The 19,798-nt window shown below is 45.7% G+C and overlaps 1 protein-coding gene across 3 annotated transcripts in view; it reads left to right on the top strand.

The window, feature by feature from the left end:
* The window catches only part of bcar1 (BCAR1, Cas family scaffolding protein), a 62,498-nt gene extending 44,143 nt beyond the window's left edge, over window positions 1-18,355 (top strand). For all 3 annotated transcript variants that reach the window (XM_011472837.3, XM_011472836.3, XM_011472834.3), the window contains exons 3-8: window positions 5,868-6,017; window positions 6,508-6,603; window positions 6,917-7,300; window positions 9,072-9,911; window positions 11,896-11,985; window positions 17,056-18,355. In XM_011472837.3, coding sequence (XP_011471139.1) covers window positions 5,868-6,017; window positions 6,508-6,603; window positions 6,917-7,300; window positions 9,072-9,911; window positions 11,896-11,985; window positions 17,056-17,601 — 2,106 coding nt within the window. In that variant the 3' untranslated portion in view covers window positions 17,602-18,355. The remainder of the gene's footprint in view (window positions 1-5,867; window positions 6,018-6,507; window positions 6,604-6,916; window positions 7,301-9,071; window positions 9,912-11,895; window positions 11,986-17,055) is intronic.
* The last annotated feature ends 1,443 nt before the right edge of the window (window positions 18,356-19,798 follow it).

Genomic DNA, 19,798 nt, shown 5'->3' on the forward strand with positions numbered 1-19,798 from the left:
ACACCTGCACTCCCCTTATGATGCGACCACTCCTCTCTACGACCCACCACGGACCCGGACAGCCAAAAACCTGCAGCACACGGTCAGCCCCTGTGTGGCGGAGCCGGTTAGGTTGATATTTCAGACGAATCGTGCATTTTGTGGTACTAGCACAAAATTTGGCATGGATATACCTTAGGATCCCCTCTCTCTTTCTGAAAATGTTAGCCATGAAAAAAAATTGTAAGTACAATGGCCATAAACTCACAAAATTATTTATGTCTTTTTGCCCCAGTCTCAACAATATGGGCTGTTCATGCACAAAATGCTGTCTTTAGACTTCAGGGGAACCTACAGAATACTATTTTATGTATTTCAGTCAGACAACTCATGCAGTAGAGAATGCTTTATTTTCCATTTTCGTTTAGTTTGGCATCAGGCTCCGTTCAGATACAATAAAACAAGATCTTCCATAGAACTACCCCTAACGGAGCTCACAGGTGTAAGCCGGGGAGGACGGAGGGGCAACAAACGCAGCGCTCGCGGAAATGGATGACAGAGGGTGTAGAGCGCATACCTGGTTCTTAAGTAAGTCACGGAACAGGTGAGTTAATTGGCGGGAGGAGTAAACAGGTAAACGCACTGCTGAGCTGCCTGCCTGAAAGTCTCCCAAGGTCGTTCATATTATAGATATTTTAAATTCTTGAATTTTCTCATGGCTAACATGCTGAAAGAGGGGATCCTATCGTACATCCATGCCAAATTTGGTGCTTGTACCACAGAGTGCAGGATTATTTTAACAACGGGTGCATAAACAAGTAAACAAGTTTGTTTCCCAGGGAGGGAAATGAGCTTCATCCAGTCTGGGTCTCCCTGTGCCAGTCCCCAGCCCGGATGAAAGACAGGGTTTCGTCAGGAAGAGCATCTGGTGTTAAACTGTCTGTCACGCCTAATGTCTGACTCAGTGAAAGCTGATTTGCTGTGGCGACCTCTAAAGGTATATGCCAAAAGGCGAACAACAACTAGTATGTGTATGTGACTAAGACCTAAGTTAGTGTTAAACCAGTCTCACTTCAAGCATCGAAAAGCAGCAGAGCTGTTGTGTAGCTGACCAATAGTGATGGGTTTTCACCATAAATCTACTTAAGCAAAAGTCTAAAGTTTGGTTCCAAAAAAACTTTTAAAAATCGTACTTGAGTGAATGTAACTGAGTAAATGTGGAGCGTTTAGTTTGGGTCCTTCAACTATGGAAGCGATTCTGGAGCATAATTAAAAATAAAAGTCAATACCAGAAATGCTTTTTCATTTTCAAAATAAAGCTGAATTTGTTGACTCAAAATAAAAATGAAAAATCAATCCTTCAAGAGGCTTTTTCATTTCTACTTAAAACCGCTTATTCTGTGTCATAATTAAAATGAAAATGTAAAGAGGGGATTGCATTTTCATTTCAATATCCACCCTGCAAACATTGTCGCATAATTCAATTTGACTTAGCATTTCCAGCGGGGAGGCGGGGCGATGACGTCAGTGCTGTCTCCGTGTGTCCGGCTGCTAACAGACTCATGCTAGGAGCAGTGCAGCCAGGCTAGGAGCTTTGTGTTGGCGGCAGAGAAGAGGGCTTTGTGATGGTTGTGAACTCCTGATGATTGTACACAGCTTCTCAGGACTATGTAGCAGCATTTAGGACCTTAAGGCCCTTAATGATAATCATGACAGTAATAAAAACACAGTTAGAAGATAGTCTCCTGCAGCTTCGCGCTGATTTTGATGTTCGAGGACAGAAGGAGCCCCATCAACAGCTATAGCAGATTTAACCATGCTAAACGTTTGTTGGTTGGACCAACACGCACTCAGCGGTTCGGAAATGCTGCTACGTAGTCTGAGAAGCTGTGCACAATCATCAGGAGTTCACAACCATCACAAAGCCCTCTCCTCTGCCGCTAACACAAAGCTGCACTGCTGCTAGCATGTGTCTGTTAGCAGCCGGACACACAGAGATAGAAATGACGTCATCGCCCCGCCTCCCCTCTGGAAATGCTAAGTGGAATTGAATTATGCGACACTGTTCGCAGGGTGGATGTTAAAATGAAAATGCAATCCCCTCTTTGCATTTTCATTTTAATTATGACACAGAATAAGCGGTTTTTTAAGTAGAAAATGAAAAAGCATTTTGAAGGATTGATTTTTCATTTTAATTTTGAGTCATTTGATGCAGTTACATTTTGAAAATGAAAAAGCATTTCTGATAATCCATTTTAATTGTCAAATTAGACATTTTTATATTAATTTTGCTACAAATTTACCAGAGAACTTTTTGAAAATGAAATGACAAATACCATTTTCCTTATAATTTTAGATTAGGTGACAGAATAAGCGGTGTTGAAGAAGAAAATGAAAAAGCATTTAGAAGGATTGGTTTTTCATTTTAATTTTGAGTCAAACATTTTAGCTTCATTTTAAAAATGAAAAAGCATTTCTGGTTTTGACTTTTATTTTTAATTATGCTACAGAATCGCTTCCATATTCAACCAGCCAAAGATTTAAATGTGAAAACTGTGAGACATTAGTAGATGCTTAGTTGGCCTTCACACCAGCTTTTCACATCTGCTCGGTCTCCTCCTCTCCTCTGGATGACATGTTCATTCGGTGTATTGATTTCATGGTGGTCAGATGTATTTGCAGAGCAGGAGTCTTTACAGCCTGATTGTTTCTCGCTGGACAATCAGCAGAAAAGTCAAGCAGCAGAGAGCAGAATGAGTACGCTCAGGAAGATCTGAAGGAGTTCAGCTTGTCCAGCTCACCCCACCCAACTGTAATTACCCACTGTCTATTTTTACCCTCTCTTTTCCTTCAACACCACATTTGATCCATTTTCTCCCCATCAGTTAAAAACCATGACATGAATTCCCCTGTGATAAAATAGTTGACTTTCCTGTAGTTTGGTAATAAAAGGTCTGGACGTTTCCAGGGCGTTGCCTGTGGTGAAACCAGAGATGAGAGCTGTCTCTCTCTGTGCTCCTGTCAAAGTCACAGACAGAAACATCCAGCCCAACGGCATCATGGGAAGCAGCAGAAAAGCAGGAGTTTGGTCTGCTTGCTGCTCTGCAGACCTGCGTTACCACATGACAGCAAAACTCATCATCAGCCATCAAAACAGCGACCGCTTCAAACATTGGAAGCAATTGTTTGATGCCGGGGTCAGGCTGTGTTCTCACAAAATCTGTGAAAAACATCAGAGCTTCACCAGGAGTCTGCTTTACCACTGCAAGAACAGTTTCTGGTGTTTTAACCCTTGTGCTATCCTAGGCACTTTACCATTGCGAGTTGGGTCATCTAGACCAGTGTTTTTCAACCAGTGTGCCGCGGCACACTAGTGTGCCGTGGGAGATGGTCATGTGTGCCGTGGGAAATTGCCCTCATTAACTGATCTAAAAACATTTTTCATCTCCAGGAAATCAGCTCTGTGTTCATCCAAACAGGCCCTGATAAAACACTGAGTAGTTAGGAATATAAAAGATCTTAAAATTACTTTTTCTTTGTGTTTATTTAATTCTATTAAAGAAATTTTGATAAGAATGACTGTACCGCGATTTACCTGCAGATATGACAGTTTGCGGAAAAGTCCCGCCCCTTTAACTGTCTCCGCCAATCATTCTTGAAGTCTTAATCACATGTCATCAGTCTGACCAATCAGAAGTGCTTAAAGTCTTCACTTCCTTGTTCTTAATTCTGCTGATAAAGTCGCTCAGTTCTAACAAAAGTACCAGCTAAAGCTCGTCTTTAGCGGTTTAGCTTTCCACAGAGTCCGGTGTCAGACCGTGGAACAAGAGAACAAAACAATGAAGCTCAGAGACGCGAGTCTGTCTGCCCTTTTGCGGCAGTTTTCACACTACATCTCCCGTGATGCATTGGCTTAAAGGGCCAGTGTCCCAGCGCATGAGTTGCAGAATTGTGAAACGTCTTGAAAGCACAACGAACAAACAGTTTCTTAATTTAACTTTCATTTCATCTCTTAGAAAAAACAGCCGTAACCTCCTGCTTTTCCGGCCACAATTATCACAAAAATGCACGTGAGATTGCGGGCGGGGGGGGGCTGTCGATCAATACAGACCATGAATTTCTGCTTTTTTTTTTTTTTTTTTGGATGCTGGTGTGCCGCGGTATTTTTGTCAATGTTAAAGTGTGCCGTGGCTCAAAAAAGGTTGAAAAACACTGGTCTAGACCCGCTAGACAGTGCACTGAACCTTTTTTCTTCAATGATTTGTGATCTTCATTGGTGTCCATGGATTACATGAAGTCTTTCCACCTTTATCCACCTTTATCATGGTAGGGAGAACACGTCAATGTAAGGGTGGGGTCATCTAAGATAGCACAAGGGTTGAGATGAATGAAAAAAGCTCCGCTCTGTGGCATGATGGGAAAGCCAGACTGAGGCTCCCTAAACTGACCCTCATTGAGGATGTCTGAGGATGGATGTATGAGGAAAAAAATCCTGATCATTCTGTGTTTGGGTGATTGAAATGGCTCCACGCATGAAGAACGGTGGCACTGAAGCAGCCGAAGAATGAAGGGACAGATCCTTAAAGAGTGCAGGGTGAGGCCGGGGCCTTTACTTCTGTCATGTGTTGGTTTTTAGTTGGTTAGAGTTGATGTTAAGACCTTCTGCAGAGCCATGACCCGGTTCAAGTCACAGCTGTTTTCATGCAGGAGTCTGTTCTTTGGAGGCCCTGTGTCTGCTCTCTGCTCTGTCTAGCTTCAGTTCAGTCATATTTAGGTCTATTTCTGTGCCTGTTTTAATTCATGTTTCAGTTTGTGTAGAAAATGTCACAAGGTGGACATTTGCTGAAGTCAGATTTGCTCATATTTTAAACACCAATAGCAGATTTCTGCCAAGATCGTACCGATGCACACGAGCATCTCTAATGAAAAGAATAAAAGTCTGCTTCCAATATGGATCCTCCAAGCATCACTTCACGACACCGACAGAACAAGCTGTTTGAGCAGATGGATGCCAGTAGTTCTGAGTTGAAAACAGAATGTGTGTTTCTGGAGCTGTGGACGTCAGCGGAGCTCAGCCTGAATGCCATTCTGTCCGGAGGTCATTTGTTCACTTCAGCTCCTCTGACCCAAAAAATCAAAGACGAGCGCTCGCATTTCTAGAGTCGTTCAGAGGCTCCATGACAGAACAAGCCAGGTCAGAGGACCTGAATCCAGGGCAGATTCTCCCCCTCAACACACCCACAAAGCTGTGTGCACGAGCGCTGTGTGCACGAGCGCTGTGTGCACGAGCGCTGTGTGCACGAGCTGGAGCCTTTTCTTTTTGATTGCGTCAAACTGAAGTCATTGTTTAGCAGATGACCTTCACTCCCTCTCTCCCCTGCACTTTTCTTGTCTCTTGTGGCTGTGCAGGGAGATGGGGGAGCGTCCGGCCTGCGGGTGATGCAGAAATAAAAACTGACTGAGTCTGATGCCCTCTTTTGTTGGACGGGCTGAAATAGGCCCAGAACGGCAGAAGGACGTTCTTGTTTTCTTTAGTCGGATGAAAGAGGAGCGGTCCGGCTGTGGATGGTTGTCTCTGCGCTCAGACGGGGTTTAAACAAGCACACAATAGGGCAGCCTGGTTCCCACGACGACCATCCCTGGACTCTCCTGTGTTTTTACTGCCTCTGGGTGTCAGATGCTGAGGCTCAACTCCCCCAGTCTGAACAAGGTCTAATAATTACATGCCGTAATAGGCTCTGTAGACAAAACCCTCCACTCTGTCTCAGTCATGACTCCTGCAGGTTGCCATGGTAACTCAAAAGCATCCAGAGTTTTTCTGGACTACAGACATGGCTGGAACGGAGCGTGTCCCGCCTCTCACCGACTTCTCTCTGCTCTGAACACAGGTGGTGGTCCCCACCCGGGTCGGACAGGTGTACGTGTACGACGCGGTGAAGCCGGAGCAAGACGAGTACGACACTCTACCCCGTCACCCGCCTCCATCCCAGCAGGATATTTACGACGTGCCCCCCACCCGGCAGCAGTACAACACCCAGGTGAGAACATCTTGCAGCCAGGTCCATCTCACGATCCTTCCGCGGGTGGTTTCACCTTCAAGCTGGGGTCCTCTACCAGAGGTCCTGCAGTATCTTAGCTGTTCGTAGCACTGCCTGCAGCTTGCATGTTCTCCTTTGGCATATGTGGGCTTTCTCTGGGCACTCCAGGTTCCTCCTACAGTCCTGAAGCATGCTTCATAGGTGACTCTGAAATTGTGTTTGTGTGTCCCTGTAATGGACTGGTGGCCTGTTCTGTGTGTATCCTGCCTTTACACATTAGCTAGGTTAGGCTCCAGCAACCCAGAGAGCCTGAAAGAGATCAAGGGTTAGAGGATAGAGTTACAGCTGCAAACGGTAGAATGTCTAGAGAACCCAGCATGCATCAGCATCTGGTTGGTCTGCTTAACAGGCCTTCCTAGATCTCAAAAGTGAACATGAGCAGATTGATTAATGAACGCCCAAGACTGATACACATTGCTCATGTCTCCAGGTGTATGATACGCCCCCCATGGTGGTGAAGGGACCCTCCAGCTGTCAGGAAATATATGACACCCCCCCAGAACCAGACAAGAACCCACAACAGACGGTAAGCCGTCCATCTGTTTGCTGTTATAGAACCACAAACATTTTCATGTTTTTGATTGAAAATACCAGAAAAGCAAAAAAGCTGACCCTCCCCAGGACTGGACCCCCCTGGTGTCAAATCTATGAAGTGAAGATCAGATGGGTCCAACCCTGGTGTTTGTAAAATATATTCAGACCCTTTTGTGTCTTTTGTGTTGTGACCCAGACACATACACACACACACATGCATGGTGTCAGGTTAGTGTTGTGTTTATTTTGTGTTTTTTAAACCGAACCCCCAGGTGTAAACCTCTCTGCCCCTCTCTGTCCGCCAGGTTTATGACTTCCCCCCCTCAGTCAGTAAAGATGGTCCGGACGGTCACCTCATCAGAGAGGAGACCTACGACGTCCCCCCCCACTTTGCCAAACTAAAACCCAAGGCCCCCCTTGCTTCTGTCCAATACCCGCACAGCGTGAGCGATGACGATGAGCCCCCCATCCCAGAGGATGTGTATGACGTCCCACCTCCTATTCTGACTGACAAGCATCTTCAAAGAGACCGGGCTGCGGGGGGCCAGCCCCTCCAGGACATCTATGACATCCCAAGCACCCTGCGCTCAGGAGGTCACCCCCTCCAGGACGTCTACGACTTCCCACGAGAACGAGAGGACCGAGGAGGGGACAGGGGGGAGCAGTACATCTATGATGTCCCACCACAGGTAGGGCTCTTCAGGAGGCTGTGGGGTGGGGGGTTTAATGTTCACAGAAGGTTCAAACGGGCTCAGAGCGCCCCCTTCAGCCCAAAGGGAGCACTGAAACAGGGAATTCTGGATTCTTCTGTCGCTGAAATGGTTCATCAGGACAAAACTAAAACACTTTCACCAGGAACAGGACCTTCAGTAGATGAGGGTAGAGGACAGAACCCCAGTGCACCATACGCTCCTTATCTTCTGGTTAGGGTTAAGCTTAGGGTTTAGGGCAGGGCTAGGCTTAAAAAAAGGGAGGTGGGGGATAGAGTGGAGTCTTCTCAGAAGTCTGTGGGTACAGTCGTGGATAGATTGTAGTGCAGACGGAATCTGAAGGTTCCTTGAACACATTTGTGTGGTTGCAGTGGGATCAGATCATCCCTTAACTCGTCTCTCTCTGCGTCATGTTCACAGTTTTCCTGTGACGTTGATTTAACCCTTGTGTTATCTTAGATGACCCCACCCTTGCATTGACGTGTTCCCCCTACCATGACAAAGGTGGATAAAGGTGGAAAGATTTCATGTAATCCATGGACACCAGTGAAGATCACAAATCATTGAAGAAAAAAGGTTCAGAGCACTGTCTAGTGGGTCTAGATGACCCCACTCCCAATGTTAAAGTGCCTAGGATAGCACAAGGGTTAAGCGTCTCTCACCACGTCTCCTGCTTTTGTGTTCTCCTCAAACTCTTTTTCGTGGAGCCAATCTGCTCCTAGTGGTTGTGCGTTCTGCTAGAATCGCCTGTGTTGCACATTCATTGGTGGTAAATGGGGAAAATGTTTGGGAGGTTGCCCGACGAGGTGTCCAGGAGACCAATGACCAACATGGAGGCGTGAACTGTCCAACGGCTGCTTCTGCCTTGTCCATGCATTTCTGATAACAGACATCTTGAAGGACATTGTCCCACTTAAACATGGTCACTTACGAAAGAAAGAAATATTAAATCAAGTACTAGTTCTTTTGTCTTGTCATAAGAAACAGAGTATTTAAGATGCAGTGCGACGTGTTGCCACGGCAACAGCTACAGAATCTGCCTCTGGCTCTGCTGCAGGTGGTGTGTGAGGACTAACCATGTATATGCTAAACGTCATGTGAAATCATCCAAAGCATCAATTTTGGAGGGAAAGTTCACGTCTTTGTTTGTTTTTGTCCAGACGATGAAGCTAAAGTTTGTCTCAAAGAATCAACGTCCTCCAGTATTTTCCTAGATCACTTTGATTGAAGAAATATCCACTATGAACATAGATCAACAAATGTTTTCAACAAACTATTTCATTATTTTATCATAAAATTATCTATCAACTCTGTATTGAAGTGAGTAAGACAGGCAGAAATTGTCGTTCCAAGTTTCTGTTGCTGTTTTTTTACCAACACGATAATATAGAACATTCAGGGCCTGAGAACAGAACAACTTTTTAAGGAGAACACCCAACATCCAATCAGAATGGAGTTACTCGGACCATGGTTTACAAACCCAATCCAGTTAGTACATCAACACCTTATGTTTGTTGACTCTGTTACATTTGGACATGTCTTTAATGCAGACTTCTAGTAGATGAAGCCCCAAACAGCAGCTGCAGCATCAACATTTATGGGGGGGCTGTGGGGGGGGTTATGGATGCGGGGTTAGGCCTGGACCTGTATAATCCTACTCCCTTGTGAGGTCTCATTTCACAGCCTGCTTCCCCACCTGTTGGTCAGAATCAGATCCCATCTTTGACCTCGGCGCTGCTGTGTGTTACAGGTCGTCCGTGACGCCCAGACCAGCGGCGATGAGCAGAGCGTGTCTTTCAAGCGTCTGTCTGCCTCCAGCACCGGCAGCACGCGCAGCAACCACTCGTCCTCCTCCCTGGACATCGTCCCTGTCCGGGACTCCTCGGCTCCAGGGAAGCCTCTCATCCTGGACCTGGACCAGGCCATGGAGCGGCTGTCCCGTCTGCAGCAAGCTGTGGAGTCCAGCGTTTCTCTCATGATGTCCTTCATCACAGGAAACTGGAGAAGTCCGGCTCACCTGGAGGGGAACCTTCCCGCCATCCATCAGGCGGCTGACCGTGTGCGCACCGCTGTGCGAGACTTCTTGGAGTTTGCCCGGGGCGCGGTGGCGAATGCTGCCCAGGCCACGGATCGCTCCCTGCAGACCAAACTGAGCCGTCAGGTGGGGAAGATGGAGGAGGTCTTCCAGAGTTTGGTCAGGCACAGTCAGAGCCTAGAGGCCATCTTCTGGTCACATACAGAGCTCTCAACACCACCTCCAGGTGGGGACGACCTTGATCGGCTCATCATGACGGCAAGAGGCATTCCTGACGACGCCAAGCAGCTCGCCTCTTTTCTGCACGGAAACGCCTCCCTGCTGTTTAAAAGGACAAACCGGCAGCAGCAACAGCTGCCCCTTCCTCCAATCCCAGGGGAAATGACCGGATCAGGAAGTGGAAGCTACCAGGGGGGGGAGAAAGTCCACATTCAGTCACGGCCCCTCCCCTCCCCGCCAAAGTTTACAGCTGCAGAGGAAGAGGCGGGCGTGGAGCGGCCGTACGGGAGCACAGAGGAAGGCTGGATGGAGGACTACGACTATGTGCATCTGCAGGTACAAACCTAATGCACTCAAAAACGCACACACATGTGCATGCACAGGAACTAGACAAACACACATGTATGCATACATGCCTGCACACACATACAAACACGTGTGTTGTATGATTTGTAAAGTGCTCTAAACATTGAACTGGGCCTCAGCTTTGCTGCTTCTAATGACGTCTGACCTTAAAGAAGGTTTTACCAAAGGTAGAGGAGAAATGTCAAACGATTTATTTATGTTAAAATGTTTTTTTAATTACTTATGATTCATTTAATCAATTTTATTTCTATTATTTACATCACATTTCTACCTGTGCTTGTTCGTCATGTCTTTGTCTGAGAAATCCCATTTTTGTAAAAACAGCTATGAATGAAACAGATGAAAGAGTTCATGTAAATGTCAGTTTGTGTCAATTCAGCCCAGAGAAACATTCACTCAAAATAAAAAAACAAACAAACAGGCTTGTAGTTCCACAGTCTGATCGCTAGAGGGAGACAGAAGCTTAAGGCTGTTTTCCTAACAACTGTGAAGGTGTTTTCAGGGGGATATTCCAGAAAGCAGGTTATACTAGCTCCCACGGTAAGTTTGAGGCTAAAGAAGTGAATAACCTCAGCTTTCGGTTCCAGAAATGGAGGTTTGTTTCAGGGTATGTCAGGTTGCCATAGCAACTCATGCTATAAACATAACCTGGTCTGGAGCAGGTTTAGTTGAAGGTTAGTTTGTTTTCAGAGAGGTAAAGCAGCATGGCGTGTCCATTTGAAGATGATGAAGTGGATGAAGAAGCTCAGATAATACTTTTCCACCGTGAGAGGGTGATTAGACCACATATGGATGTTGGAAAGATAAACTTTTTACTTTGATCTAACTTAATTATTTGCTTCAGTTAAGATAAATCTTTTTTTTTTTGTTAAGTCAGTTTAAAAATAACATGTAGTTATCAGACAGTTATTTTAGTTTCATTCAAATTAATTCAATTAAGTAGGTGTAACTTTGGTGCTGCAGTTAGATCAGCACCGCAAGGAATTGTGGGATACCATTCCCTTTGCCTGTCTGGACAGATTTGGGTTTAAGTGTGGGTTTTTGACCAAATGTGTTTAGTTGTTTAGCTGTTTTACTGTGTTTTGTGTAGTTATTTGTCCTGTTATGTTTAATTCTTTCTGCACCATGAGTGAGAGGGAGGAAGAGGAGGATGAGTTTTTTTAACACCACTCAGTGGAGTAATGTTAAAGTCTGAGAAATGGTAAATGACAATGTGTTGCATGGTGTGAATCCATTTTGTTTCATTCATCTTATTGTGATAAAAATGAGTATATCTGCGGCCTCAAACTTAGACATATGAGAGTTCAAGATGAACAATAAATGAAGATGGAAAAACATTTAATTGAATTGGAGTAATATGACGTTTAGTTAGTTAAATATGTAAATTTGAGTTGTAAAAAAATATTGAGTTGGATAGACGTAAGAAATTAGGTTGAATAAATTTAACTCAATTACTTGTTACCATTTGAAGTAATTCATTTAAGTTGGATGAGTTATATATATATATGCGTCACAATGAAAATAAGATCAGAAACTCTTGCGTTTACTTTGTCCGTTCTTTTTCTCCAAGCAGAAACTCTTTCTTTTGCTGATGATGCAGCCGTATTACTTTTTGATGGTCGTATAATCTTCATACGCCGTCATTAAAACCTCAGACTCCATCTCACTGAAGTATAGCATTCTCTTTTTTTCACCACCCGGTTCCATGGTGACTCCGGAAATCTGTGATCCATTGAGAATGTCTTTATGTACCTTCTGTGCACGTGCATTAACCCAGGGTTACCAAGTGGAGCGTAATTACGCTAAATCATATCTGGTCTTTTGGAACCGACATACCCAGAGTAAACAAGTTCAGGCGGATTTCAGCCAGAGTTCAGGGTTAAAGTCAGGCTAGTTTAAACATGACTTCTGGAATACCCCCCAAGTGTTTGACGAGTCTGTGTTGATCTCAAAGGGAAAGGAGGAGTTTGAGAAGAACCAAAGACAGCTGCTGGAAAAAGACAACATCATCAGAAACAACAAATCCCATCTGGAGCAGCAGCAGGTAGGCAGTCCTCCTCCTTTGAGGGTCTCCATCAGTGTCACTTGGTTAGTTATTCTGGATGTTTTCACATGACAGTGGAATGCCTGCATCACTGATCCAAGCTGCAACATTCAGTCCCCTGTTCTCTGTTACAGCTGCAGGCTGAGATCCCATCATGGGCTCAGTCTGCTGTCACAGAACCAAAGGCCTCATGTCAAGAACTGTATCTGCCTCTAAACACATATTCTGGTAGAAAACTACACAGAGGGGCTAAAAAGTATTTATTCAGCCACTAATTGTGCAAGTTCTCCCACTTAAAAAGATTTATGGCCTGTAATTTTCATCATCATTTTGTTTCTCATCGTTGAATACCTCAACGATGAGAAACAAAATGAGAAAAAAAAATCCAGAAAATCACATTGTCTGATTTTTAATGAATTTATTAGTAAACAGTCACAGTCCAAACTCCACTATGGAGACCAAAGAGCTGTCTAAGGACCCCAGAAACCAAAATTGTTGACCTGCAGCAGGCTGGAAGACTGAATCTGCAACAGATAAGCAGCTTGATGTGAAGAAATCACCTGTGGGAGCAATAATTAGGAAATGGAAGACATATAAGACCACTGAGAATCTCCCTCCATCTGGGGATTCCCCCAAGATCTCACCCTGTGGGGTCAAAATGATCACAAGAACAGTGAGCAAAGATCCCAAAACCCCACGGGGGACATAGTGAATGACCTGCAGAGAGCTGGGACCAAAGTAACAAAGGTTAACATCAGTAACACACTACACCACCTACCTCTACATGGAGGAATGGTCCAAAACATCACTGAAGTAAAGGAGATCTGCATGGAGGAATGGGCCAAAACATCACTGAAGTAGAGGAGATCTGCATGGAGGAATGGGCCAAAACATCACTGAAGTAGAGGAGATCTGCATGGAGGAACGGGCCAAAACATCACTGAAGTAGAGGAGATCTGCATGGAGGAACGGGCCAAAACATCACTGAAGTAGAGGAGATCTGCATGGAGGAATGGGCCAAAACATCACTGAAGTAGAGGAGATCTGCATGGAGGAATGGGCCAAAACATCACTGCTCTAGAGGAGATCTGCATGGAGGAATGGACCAAAACATCACTGCTCTAGAGGAGATCTGCATGGAGGAATGGACCAAAACATTACTGCTCTAGAGGAGATCTGCATGGAGGAATGGACCAAAACATCACTGCTGGAGAGGAGATCTGCATGGAGGAATGGGCCAAAGCATCACTGCTCTAGAGGAGATCTGCATGGAGGAATGGACCAAAACATCACTGCTGTAGAGGAGATCTGCATGGAGGAATGGGCCAAAACATCACTGAAGTAGAGGAGATCTGCATGGAGGAATGGGCCAAAACATCACTGCTCTAGAGGAGATCTGCATGGAGGAATGGGCCAAAACATCACTGCTCTAGAGGAGATCTGCATGGAGGAATGGGCCAAAACATCACTGCTCTAGAGGAGATCTGCATGGAGGAATGGACCAAAACATCACTGCTGTAGAGGAGATCTGCATGGAGGAATGGGCCAAAACATCACTGAAGTAGAGGAGATCTGCATGGAGGAATGGGCCAAAACATCACTGAAGTAGAGGAGATCTGCATGGAGGAATGGGCCAAAACATCACTGCTCTAGAGGAGATCTGCATGGAGGAATGGACCAAAACATCACTGCTCTAGAGGAGATCTGCATTGAGGAATGGACCAAAACATCACTGCTGTAGAGGAGATCTGCATGGAGGAACGGGCCAAAACATCACTGAAGTAGAGGAGATCTGCATGGAGGAACGGGCCAAAACATCACTGAAGTAGAGGAGATCTGCATGGAGGAATGGGCCAAAACATCACTGAAGTAGAGGAGATCTGCATGGAGGAATGGGCCAAAACATCACTGCTCTAGAGGAGATCTGCATGGAGGAATGGACCAAAACATCACTGCTCTAGAGGAGATCTGCATGGAGGAATGGACCAAAACATTACTGCTCTAGAGGAGATCTGCATGGAGGAATGGACCAAAACATCACTGCTGGAGAGGAGATCTGCATGGAGGAATGGGCCAAAGCATCACTGCTCTAGAGGAGATCTGCATGGAGGAATGGACCAAAACATCACTGCTGTAGAGGAGATCTGCATGGAGGAATGGGCCAAAACATCACTGAAGTAGAGGAGATCTGCATGGAGGAATGGGCCAAAACATCACTGCTCTAGAGGAGATCTGCATGGAGGAATGGGCCAAAACATCACTGCTCTAGAGGAGATCTGCATGGAGGAATGGGCCAAAACATCACTGCTCTAGAGGAGATCTGCATGGAGGAATGGACCAAAACATCACTGCTGTAGAGGAGATCTGCATGGAGGAATGGGCCAAAACATCACTGAAGTAGAGGAGATCTGCATGGAGGAATGGGCCAAAACATCACTGAAGTAGAGGAGATCTGCATGGAGGAATGGGCCAAAACATCACTGCTCTAGAGGAGATCTGCATGGAGGAATGGACCAAAACATCACTGCTCTAGAGGAGATCTGCATTGAGGAATGGACCAAAACATCACTGCTGTAGAGGAGATCTGCATGGAGGAATGGGCCCAAACATCACTGCTCTAGAGGAGATCTGCATGGAGGAATGGACCAAAACATAACTGCTGTAGAGGAGATCTGCATGGAGGAATGGGCCAAAACATCACTGCTCTAGAGGAGATCTGCATGGAGGAATGGACCAAAACATAACTGCTGTAGAGGAGATCTGCATGGAGGAATGGGCCAAAACATCACTGCTCTAGAGGAGATCTGCATGGAGGAATGGACCAAAACATCACTGCTGTAGAGGAGATCTGCATGGAGGAATGGGCCCAAACATCACTGCTCTAGAGGAGATCTGCATGGAGGAATGGACCAAAACATCACTGCTGTAGAGGAGATCTGCATGGAGGAATGGGCCCAAACATCACTGCTCTAGAGGAGATCTGCATGGAGGAATGGACCAAAACATCACTGCTGTAGAGGAGATCTGCATGGAGGAATGGGCCAAAACATCACTGCTCTAGAGGAGATCTGCATGGAGGAATGGACCAAAACATCACTGCTGTAGAGGAGATCTGCATGGAGGAATGGGCCAAAACATCACTGAAGTAGAGGAGATCTGCATGGAGGAATGGGCCAAAACATCACTGAAGTAGAGGAGATCTGCATGGAGGAATGGGCCAAAACATCACTGCTCTAGAGGAGATCTGCATGGAGGAATGGACCAAAACATCACTGCTGTAGAGGAGATCTGCATGGAGGAATGGGCCCAAACATCACTGCTGTAGAGGAGATCTGCATGGAGGAATGGGCCAAAACATCACTGCTCTAGAGGAGATCTGCATTGAGGAATGGACCAAAACATCACTGCTGTAGAGGAGATCTGCATGGAGGAATGGGCCCAAACATCACTGCTGTAGAGGAGATCTGCATGGAGGAATGGACCAAAACATCACTGCTGTAGAGGAGATCTGCATGGAGGAATGGGCCAAAACATCACTGCTCTAGAGGAGATCTGCATGGAGGAATGGACCAAAACATAACTGCTGTAGAGGAGATCTGCATGGAGGAATGGGCCAAAACATCACTGCTCTAGAGGAGATCTGCATGGAGGAATGGACCAAAACATCACTGCTGTAGAGGAGATCTGCATGGAGGAATGGGCCCAAACATCACTGCTCTAGAGGAGATCTGCATGGAGGAATGGACCAAAACATCACTGCTGTAGAGGAGATCTGCATGGAGGAATGGGCCAAAACATCACTGCTCTAGAGGAGATCTGCATGGAGGAATGGACCAAAACATAACTGCTGTAGAGGAGATCTGCATGGAGGAATGGGCCAAAACATCACTGCTCTAGAGGAGATCTGCATGGAGGAATGGACCAAAACAGCACTGCTCTAGAGGAGATCTGCATGGAGGAATGGACCAAAACATCACTGCTCTAGAGGAGATCTGCATGGAGGAATGGGCCAAAACATCACTGCTGTAGAGGAGATCTGCATGGAGGAATGGACCAAAACATCACTGCTCTAGAGGAGATCTGCATGGAGGAATGGACCAAAACATCAGCAACAGTTTGTGAAAACCTTGTGAAGACTTACAGAAAATGTTTGACTGCTGTCAGCGTCAACAAAGGTTAAATAAAGTATTGAGTTGAACCTTTGTCATCGACCAAATACTTATTTTCCACCATAAATTACAAATAAATTCTTTGAAAATCAGACAATGTGATTTTCTAGATTTTTTCTCATTTTGCCCTTTGTAGATGAGGTTTTCCTATGATGAAAATTACAGGCCTCATATATTCTTAAGTGGGAGAACTTGCACAATTTGTGGCTGAACAAATACTTTTTTGCCCCACTTTAAACACTTTTTAATCACTCACCGAAGCTCATCTTCTTTCTATAATGTCTACATATTCATGAAGGTTTCTGTGAAATGACATGAATCTGCAAACAGCTGAAGGAGCTTGATTGTCCAGTCAGGAAGTGGAGGGGCGAGCAGAGGAGAACGCAGGAGCACGTTCAGAGAGCATCTGCAGCTGCACAATACAGATTTGTGTTTTACTGCTTCATGTGTGGAGAATCGTACATTCCTCCATTCAAAGCTTCACAGCATCATCAGATTCATCCCACAGCTGTTTACCTTCATACACTAATTTCTGCCTCCTTTCTTTAACTTTTGCTGCGTGGCAGCCTGTAAGAACAAGGCCTTTGGACTCCTTACAGTCCAATCAGAGCTCAGTGGCTCATTATTAAAGACTCAGGTTGGTCTAAAAAAAAAAGACAGCAGGAGTCAGAAAAGCTAAAGATTTTTTTTTTTGTTTGGGCCATCAAACAGCATCTCTGATGTCTCCAATGCTGCTCTTCTTAGGCTTCAACAGAAATCTAAATTATTTCCTTTTGGACTCAGAACTACAACCAGAATTTATGAGGAAATTAGAAAGAAGTTTAGAAAAATAGCCAAAAACAGCATTTGCTGTTATTGTTTATCTTCATCTGTTTTAACATTTTCTCTCTTTTTCTTTAAGATTAAAAAGTTTGAACAACTTGAGCAGGAAGTCTGTCAGCCAATAAACAACGACATGACAGGCTGGGCCCCGCCCACTCATCATTCTCTGGCCAACCATCTTGGCAAGAGTGGTGCCGGAGACCCCCCCTCCTCCAAGCTTTGCCACGGCGACCGACAGCTCCTCCTCTTCTACCAGGAGCAGTGTGAGCAGAACATCACCACGGTAACCAACGCCATAGATGCCTTCTTCACCGCCATCAACTCCAACCAGCCGCCCAAGATCTTTGTCGCTCACAGCAAGTTCGTCATCCTCAGCGCCCACAAGCTGGTCTTCATCGGGGACACGCTGTCGCGGCAGGCTCGCTGCCCCGAGGTGAGGGCCCGGGTGGGCCAGAGCAGCAACACCCTCTGTGAGAAACTCAAAGACATTGTGATCAGCACCAAGACAGCGGCGCTCCAGTACCCGGCGCCCGGAGCGGCCAAGGACATGACAGAGAAGGTGCGGGAGCTGGCGGGGTGCACACAGCACTTCAGGATGGTGCTGGGTCAGCTCCTGCTCATGTAAAGACCCGGGTGGGGGCGCTGCAGCCCCACAACCCGGTCAGCTTCCTTCTTGAGGTCAGTGGCATGGAGTGTTGATGATGAGCAGCAGGAGACCTTGCACTCTCCTCTTCTGGGGGGGCAGTAAAGCTGTGGGGCCCCCACCCTTCATGTGACCTTTAACCCTGCAGGTCTGGGACCCTTTGTGGGAAAAAGGCTGCCCTTGTCATTCATCCATCACTGGGGTAATCCCCCCTCCCCTGACTGTTTGTCACTCTGGCCCCCCTAACGGAACAGTTAATCTTCAGTGGGCGGGGCTAAAGGTTGTATAGTAATCATTGTAAATGTTGCCTGAGACAAACAGCTGACGGTAAATATAACTAGATGTTTTTGTTCCTGGTTTTTAAGGTGAGAAGAGGACTTGACTCCAGGTTTTAGACTGTATCAACTCCTGTTATTGTTATACTGTAATTAAGACTCTGACTTCTGATCCTTGTGTCAATATTATTAGGAATGTCTCAAATTCCAGATTGTACGTAAGAACATGATGTATCCACACTTTCCAAAAAACCCACTGGAGCACACAATCCTCTAACCTCTCCTCGATGACCCCACGCTGCCATGACGACGGATTCCACCCGTGGCTCAGCCCCTGCAGCAGCAGGCGGGAACAAGGAAAAACAAACGAGCTATGACGTTTTACAAGAGGCATGTACCGGAGAAAAGCGGAAACGTTTTGGAGAGTGAATGCATTAAAGTGGCGTTCCTGATGTCTCTGATGTTTTTCTGTTTTTTTCATATAAAAATGATGCTGCACTGGATTTGAATTTAACCAACAGAATTACAGCCTAAATCAACTTAGATAAAACTCAGATTTTTAAAATATCGTTCCAAGCAGAACAAAGAAAGATTTCATGTAATCCATGGACACCAGTGATGATCACAAATCATTGAAGAAAAAAGGTTCAGCGCACTGTCTAGTGGGTCTAGATGACCCAACTCCCAAAGCAGGAATAGATTTATTCTATGTATTGAAATGTGCTCCTGCTGCTGCAGTGGTCTGGAACTGGAGGTGAAGGACCCAGAGTGCAGGAGACCAGGCTGTAAATTACACATGAACAAACCATGAGACAAGAAGGAAATTAGAAAGTGACAACACGGATGTATACCAGGCAATCACACACACTGGGGATCATAAAGTCAAGACAGATGTGGTTTATTAGCAACATGAACCGGATGCAATTTCAACAGAGGAACAAACACCACCCCTGAAAGGAGAACCTTCTAGATGGAACACCAAGTTCCTTCCAGTCTCTGTGATTTCTTTAGCTGCAGATGTCTCTTCCTAAAGTCTGTTTCAACCCCCTCCCTAAAAGCCTTTCAGCCCTCTTTCTTTTTCAATTCACCTCCTCATCTTCCTCACCACAACTCATCCTCACACCACCGTTCTCTGCTGTCTGACTACACTCTCCCCATCCGGAACGGTGCAGTTTCTGATCTCTTTGTAATCATAATATCTTCAGATGATGGGATCCACGTGTTCTCCTCCCTCTACTATGGTTTGTGTTCTCATTTTCAGATGGGTGTAATTAAAAAGCACCTGGAACTCCCCAGAGCTCCATGTTTACCCACACAGGTTTCTTGAAATTCAATTCAATTCAATTCAATTCAATTTTATTTGTATAGCCCAAAATCACAACAACAGTCGTCTCGATGGGCTTCGAAGTAAAACATGAAATCAAAAGGATCACGAATACAAAGAGTTCAATAGGAAAATACTAAAATGAACTAACAAACTGACTAAGCTATACTGGCATCCCTGCCCTTAGACCCTCCTTCGCGGTAAGGAAAAACTCCCAAAAAAACCGGATTCCGGAAAAAACGAAGAAACCTCAGGGGTGCCCACATGAAGGAGGGATCCTCCCCCAGGACGGACAGGCGATTTACCAGAAATCTTAGAGAAGAATTAACTTATCTAAATCTACAACTACATATATAAAAGTCCAGCAGACGAGCTTCATCCAGCCGTGGTTATCGGGACAGTCAAAGGCGCGAGTCGAGACGGAGACAGGAACCACAGCCAGGTGTAGGAGCAGGAGCAGAGACGAGGTACTCGGTCAGGTACAGAGCAGAGACGAGCCAGAGATGAGCCAGAGGCAGGATCCACAGCCAGGTGTAGGAGCAGGAGCAAAGGCGAGGTAAACGGTCAGGAACTGGAGCAC

Source organism: Oryzias latipes, chromosome 6, assembly GCF_002234675.1.
Source record: "Oryzias latipes chromosome 6, ASM223467v1".
NCBI classification, from domain to species: domain Eukaryota; kingdom Metazoa; phylum Chordata; class Actinopteri; order Beloniformes; family Adrianichthyidae; genus Oryzias; species Oryzias latipes.